This window comes from Oncorhynchus keta, chromosome 23, assembly GCF_023373465.1.
Source record: "Oncorhynchus keta strain PuntledgeMale-10-30-2019 chromosome 23, Oket_V2, whole genome shotgun sequence".
NCBI lineage: Eukaryota > Metazoa > Chordata > Actinopteri > Salmoniformes > Salmonidae > Oncorhynchus > Oncorhynchus keta.
In genome coordinates, this window is record NC_068443.1 from 17,192,599 (window position 1) to 17,199,295 (window position 6,697).

The 6,697-nt window shown below is 41.3% G+C and overlaps 1 protein-coding gene across 2 annotated transcripts; it reads left to right on the plus strand.

Annotated features, from left to right (window-relative positions):
- Positions 1-289: 289 nt before the first annotated feature.
- On the plus strand, positions 290-5,960 carry LOC118401911 (zinc finger protein 544-like). 2 transcript variants are annotated; one of them, XM_035799593.2, is made up of 4 exons: positions 314-790; positions 890-1,008; positions 2,130-2,244; positions 2,458-5,960. In XM_035799593.2, exons 1-4 carry the CDS (start codon positions 577-579, stop codon positions 3,579-3,581), a joined length of 1,572 nt encoding a protein of 523 aa, XP_035655486.1. In that variant the 5' UTR covers positions 314-576; the 3' UTR covers positions 3,582-5,960. The 2 variants fall into 2 exon arrangements, with proteins under 2 accessions (XP_035655487.1, XP_035655486.1); XM_035799594.1 differs by lacking the exon at positions 890-1,008 and having other exon boundaries at positions 290-474.
- Positions 5,961-6,697: the final 737 nt, after the last annotated feature.

Genomic DNA, 6,697 nt, shown 5'->3' on the forward strand with positions numbered 1-6,697 from the left:
CTTTTGTGGCAGGGCTGAAATGCAGTGGAAATGTTGTTTTGGGATTCAGTTAATTTGCATGGCGAAGAGGGACTTTGCAATTAATTGCATTTCATCTGATCACTCTTCATAACATTCTGGAGTATATGCTAATTGCCATCATACAAACTTAGGCAGCAGACTTTGTGAAAATTAATATTTGTGTCATTCTCAAAACTTTTGTCCACGACTGTAGTATTTCCCACCTCAGCCTCGTTTTCGTTTCAAAATGGCGCCTGTGTGACTAAAGCGTTAAAAAAAAAGAAATTGCCTTGCCAGCGCCGAACTCTACCAATTTTGAAGGGTTGTTGCAGTCTCATATTTACGGTAATGCATGTTTACGTCACGAGTTGAACGGAAGTGTGATTACGCACGCATCTCTTACTTGAAACATTGTTGGCCTTAATCGATCTTTTACATATGCCAAATTGGACCACTATCAACATTTGCCATAGTGTAAGAATTTTTAAAAATTGATTATTTATTGCATATTGGCTAGCTACAAAATTGTAACATATTTACTTAACAGAGAATACTGGGCTGGCTAGCTGCTACAAGATGGCTAGCTGCAATTTTCAGGCACAGTTGGTATCCGTTATGGAGGTATTAGCTAAAGCAGCTGTAGCAGAAATAAACAAACGTGTAGATGATAGCTGTGCTGTTATACGTTTGGAAATGACCCAAAGCCAGCGAGATATTGATGTACTGAAAAGGAAGTGGCAAATGATGGAGAGCGAGTTGAAGAAGACGCGAGGACGAGTCAGAAGAAAAGGTATATAGATGTGTTGTTATTCATGGTCATTTGATTGCATCATGGAGCAACTGAAGAAAAGCACGAGTGAATATTTGACTGAATACAATTGTTTTCCAGTTTTTTATCCCATGGCATCAGAGAGATCTTCATATCCAGTCAAGATTGTTTTGAACAAGCAGAGTAGCTCACAGTGGAGAGACGAAGAACTGGCTGTTGAAGAAGACTCTCAGCCACAGGTGTGATACAACACCTTTACAATTACAGAAATCCAAGGGCCTCGTAACTGTTGCATTTATTCACACTACCTGCGTGTGCCATTACTGACAAGACTGCGCATATATACATTTATGAACTTGGCGCACGCATATTTCCAGGTATACACCAGTCCCGTCGTGAAACAGTGAGTGCGTGATTGAGCATTATAAACTGGGAGGTTTGAGCCCTGAATGCTGATTGTTTGAAAGCCGTGGTATATTTTATAGGCCCAATTAAATGAGAGATGACATGGTCATTTGTTTTAGGATACTTAATGAATATGAACCCATCATGGGCAGAAAAGGTGAGGGATTTATTCTGGTAAGGTTATGAAAATATCTATTATGTTACAAATTAAATATTGTCCACTGGAGAAATGTTGAATTACAGTTTTTCAGACCTTACAGAAGTAGCCTACAATCGTTTGTTCTATTGTTAAACTGTGCTCTGGATCTGGATCAGATGGCATGGAGCAAAATACTTTAAATAGCTTATCTAATTACTACTGTGAAGTGGGCCAATTAAATGAGAGACAGGGAGAATGGAATCTAACTTGTTGTAGGCCTGTAGGCTACCTGATGAGTATGAAACCATCACAGAAGAGGTGATTAATTTAATCTGCAGTGATCATTGAAATTAAATACATAATAGCCTAGGCAATTGCTTATTTCTAATTATTTAAAAATACAAAGATAAACTAAATTGATGTTCTCTTCCCACTAACGGCAAACAATTGTATCTTGTTATTAACCTGTTATTTGTTATGAAAAAACGTGGCCATCTTAACCCCCATTTGCAAGAAATACTAGGCTACTTGCGTGCTTGCAATGCAATGCTTCAACCACATAGAAACTGCATTGGCATGGTCTAAGTTTTGCAGGAAGGTGAGCACATTCTCTGGCCAAGTTAAGTATTTATAAATGGCCACGCATGTTTTGGGGTATATTTTGTACGTACGCATGGTTTTAAATGAGGCCCCTGACCTCTAGGATCAATTCTGTTATTGGAATATCAGGAGAATTTATTGCTTTTGTGTGATTCATGAGTATGAAAAGTGTTTGAAATTGTGTGTCCAGAGTAATAACCTCAGTCCCTGTTACAGCCTACAGATGTGGAGCAGAGAGTGGAGACTGAACCCATACTGATCAAAGATGAGGAGACAGCAGAGTACGTGTGGAAGGCTAACGCTCAGGAAGAGCTCAGGATCACTGGAGAGGGTGGGTGTGACCATAAGGGGCACTGCTCTGTCTATGGAAGACTGTGTTGATGTGGTGGTATGCACGTTCCAAATTGCTACATTGGTGTTGGGTGTTTTATGTTCTGGTATACGTAGAGCACGGACACACAGTCAGTTCTAAAGCAGTCATGTTTTGCAACAGTTAAGGGTCTGTTGTAATGTTTATTTTTTATCTTTATCCATAAATCTTTAGAGTCTGGTTCCAAGCCTGGGAAACCACCATCCTGTGAGCAACGGCACTGTGATGACGACTTCATCACACAACCCAGCATGTCTCCCGAAGACTCAGTGGAACATTACCCCAATTCTGATCGTCCAGAGGAACCAGGCACACCCCGGCTCGCTTCTACAGAGGTATTCCGCACAGAACAGCACCGGCCAGCCAAGGACGAGGACTCACTAGAGCTTGTGATGGTGAAGAATGAGAAAGAGGAGGAGCTGGGTCAGACCACAGCCCTGGCAGGACCTGACCAGTTTGTCATGGATGAGACTGATGGGCAGCTGTGGACCTCTGTGGATCCAGGTGGAGACACTGACCCTGTCTGCCACCCAGATTTCTCCTTTCATTCCACAGAAGAGTACTCTCAGAATATCTCAATTTTCCCATCTCATAGTGGGCTGCCATCTGTTCCTACTATGACAGATGATGTAGGGCCATCGCTTCACTCTTCTATAGGAAAACCACATGCTAACATGTTCAGTGCAGCAGCACACAGGAAAAGACATGTCAGGACATCGGCTGATGAGACTAGACAACAGATGCCAGAGGGACAGAGCAGTGAAAGGCTGAACTCAAATAATGATGGAAATAGTTTAGCTCTACAGCCAAGGCAGCATCAGTACAGGGCTTCAGAAGCAACAGTGAGATTGAGTGAGTGCATGACAGGGTCAAACATGGCCACCACCTCCACCTTCTCTGGATACAGCCTGAGTCACAGTAGTTTTAACATGGTGAAGAGAATGAGGAGTCAGTGGAGGTCGGGCGGCACCACTGAGAGGCGTTTCAGCTGCACCTTCTGTGGGAAGAGCTTCCAGCGTTTCTGCCAGCTCAAAGTACACCTCCGGAGTCACACCGGAGAGAAACCATACACCTGCGAACAGTGTGGCAGGAGTTTTACCCAGCAGTGCAACCTGATCAGACATGCTGTGGTCCACAGTGGGGAGAAACCCTTCGAGTGCAAACAGTGTGGGAAATGCTTCACCCAGCGCTCTAGCATGAAGTCACATCAGAAAACTCACATAGGAGAGAGTCCAGTGTCTCAATACGTGGTACCCGCATACCCTGGGGATCCACACACAAGTTTAAAGCGCAACTGAAGGCAATAAACATCTTCTGATATAAAAAGGCTATGTATCACAGATGAGTCAGAAACATTTATTCTATTGTCAAATTGTAAATAGGATAGTTGTGTTCATAAATTCAGTCTCATCCAAAACTGAGTTTTGTAAGTAGGTTCGACAGAACTTACTTTTGGGTTGGGTTTTGATTTGACCAATGCTCACTTGCCCACTAACACCGGATACACAGCTGTGGTGATTGCGCTCTATCCAATCCACCGTAGAACACACAGCTTTTCAGACACACCTGACACACCATCTCACTCTGTTTAACTTGAGAAATACAGCACCAAACATCTTAACTATAAGTAAAATTACTCAACTAAAACCTCGTCAAAAACGTCCAAGTTAACTCAAGAAGTCTATCTTAGATTCATAATGCTTGCATCGTTCCTATGGGGTTTCATGGGGGACAAACATTATTAACTGCCACATCGAAACTCACCCCCAAGTCTGAAATCTGTTTTTTCTTAAAAGAGCAACAGAGAAATGTGGAATTAGTGCGTTCAGTCGCTCTTTAATGTTGTCTCAAACCAGATGAAACAAATAGATAATAATTGCATAGTTTTCCTGTAACACTTTCTATGTACAAATGTGTTACAGAAGGTAATTTGAGACATTTTGACAAGCTTTTCCTCCAAATTGATTTGTAAAATGGTTTTCATGTTTGACTGTTGACGGCTCTTCACTTTAATTTCAACAACCTATTTCCAACTGGTAATGTGTGTTTGTACCACAAAATCATAAAAACCATGCTATATTCAATAACATATATTTAATGAAAGAGTCAATTTGCCAAAATAAAAAGTTTTAGCTTCACTGTCCGAATAAATAGTAGGGGAGTGTTTATGTATGTGCCTTAAAACCCCTACGTAATGAACCTCAATGTAAATCAGCTATAATGCATCAATAGTTACTTGAAATATATCATGAAATTAAGTTCACATGAAACTAGTTTATGGTCTTTGTTTGCCAGCTGTGTTTCAAACAAGTTATATACTTTTTTCTATCCTTTAATAAATACCATACCACATTTTCAGAATGGTTTCATTAGGTTGTGTCGATGAGAATGGAGATGACAATATCAAAGCTGCACACACGTACAGTTTTATCAATTGTGGCCACCTCCCTGTTTTCCATTTTGTCCCGCGGAGTCATCACAAACTGAAGAGGAAGTGGCCCATTAAGAATATGGAACCTTCCCTTCAAGACGCCGATCACCCACTTTATAACAAAATGCACATTCATATTTTCATAATATTATTTTGGTTCATGAAATATGTCATAGCTTTTCAACAAAGTTTTGTCTTTTGGAACCACGACAGCCAACGCTCCGTCCTTGTTCATCCTATAACATCCTGACTCTTCTCCACTCTGCTGTTCTCGGGTGCGTTCACCAGGATACAACGTTTTAAAACATTTGTACCTTTGGAACCAACCTGGTCTAAGAGCATTTCATATTATTCTGCAGGTAAATCTGAGACACTCCATTTGGTATGATATGTTACATTTTGTATGGTTTGTATTCATTTGTGGATGTCCATCACCCATTTCATATGATATGTTTCGAATTACAATTCAAATAATATCTTACGAATTTTCAAAATGTACAATATGTTATGAATTTCCAAAATGTATGATATAATAATATGTTACGAATTCGAGCTAGGTGGCTAACGTTAGCTAGCTGGCCAACATTAGCTGGGCTAGGGGTTAGGGTTAAGTTAAAGGGTTAGGGGAAGGGTTAACTAACATGCTAAAAAGTAGTAAGTAGTTAAAACATTGCTAAAATGCTAAACTTGTCCTTGATAAGATTCAAACTCGCAACCTTTAACGTTATGCATCCACCCCGACAAACCACCCTACTTTCATTTTTGCCCTAAGTAACCATCTGTCTTGTGTAACCAAATGTAACATATCATATCATACTAATTTGAGAGTCCGAGAGGTATATTTACTATGTTATGTCTAGTCTATGAGACCAGGCTGTTGGAACAGCCTGCTGGAGGATCTGACGGCCTCAGAGACAGTAGACATTTTTAAGAGAGAGCTCAATACATACCTTTCTATCTGTGCTTTTATTTAGGGTAATTTTATTGTGCTATTTTATCTACCTGATATAATTTGATTTGCTTTATTCCATTTTATTTATCTTATTTTCCTTCCAACAGTCTCTCTGGTTTCAGTGATGTTTTATTACTCCTGTTATCTGTTTAATTTTAACATTTCCATTTGTCTAGATCATCTATTTTATCTTTGTAATTTTTATTTCTTATTTTACTTTTTGTTTTAAGAACTTTGAAATGCATTCACTTGTAGAAATGTGCTCTATAAATAAAGTTTGAGTTAACTACGCCGTACCGTAGAACAAACATGTCTTTCTAACATGGAAATAAGGAATCCTTGGGAGTCCTTCCTCTTCCTAAAACACCAAGTACTTTAGAGGAAATAGGAAACCGTTTCAGAAAAGTGCAAGGGTGTCAATACATTTGTCTGGCACTGTATGTTCAGGATATCAGGATGGTCGGACTTGGCTAGTTTGTTGCAACATCAGGAAGACTCTAATCGTCACTTGTGGCAAGAAGGTTTGCTGTGTCTGTCAGCGTAGTGTCCAGAGCATGGAGGCGCTACTAGGAGACAGGCCAGTACATCAGGAGACGTGGAAGAGGCCGTAGGAGGGCAACAACCCAGCAGCAGGACCTCCGCCTTTGTGCTAGGAAGAGCAGGAGGAGCACTGCCAGATCCCTGCAAAATGACCTCCAGCAGGCCACAAATGTGCATGTGTCTGCTCAAACGTGCATGTGCATGTGTCTGCTCAGAAACAGACTCCATGAGGGCCCGACGTCCACAGGTGGGGGTTGTGCTTACAGCCCAACACCGTGCAGGGCGTTTGGCATTTGCCAGAGAACACCAAGATTGGCAAATTCGCCACTGGCGCACTGTGCTCTTCACAAATGAAAGCAGGGTCACACTGAGCACGTGACAAGAGTCTGGAGACGCCGTGGAGAACGTTCTGCTGCCTGCAACATCCTCCAGCATGACCGGTTTGGCGGTGGGTCAGTCATGGTGTGGGGTGGCATTTCTTTGGGGGGCCG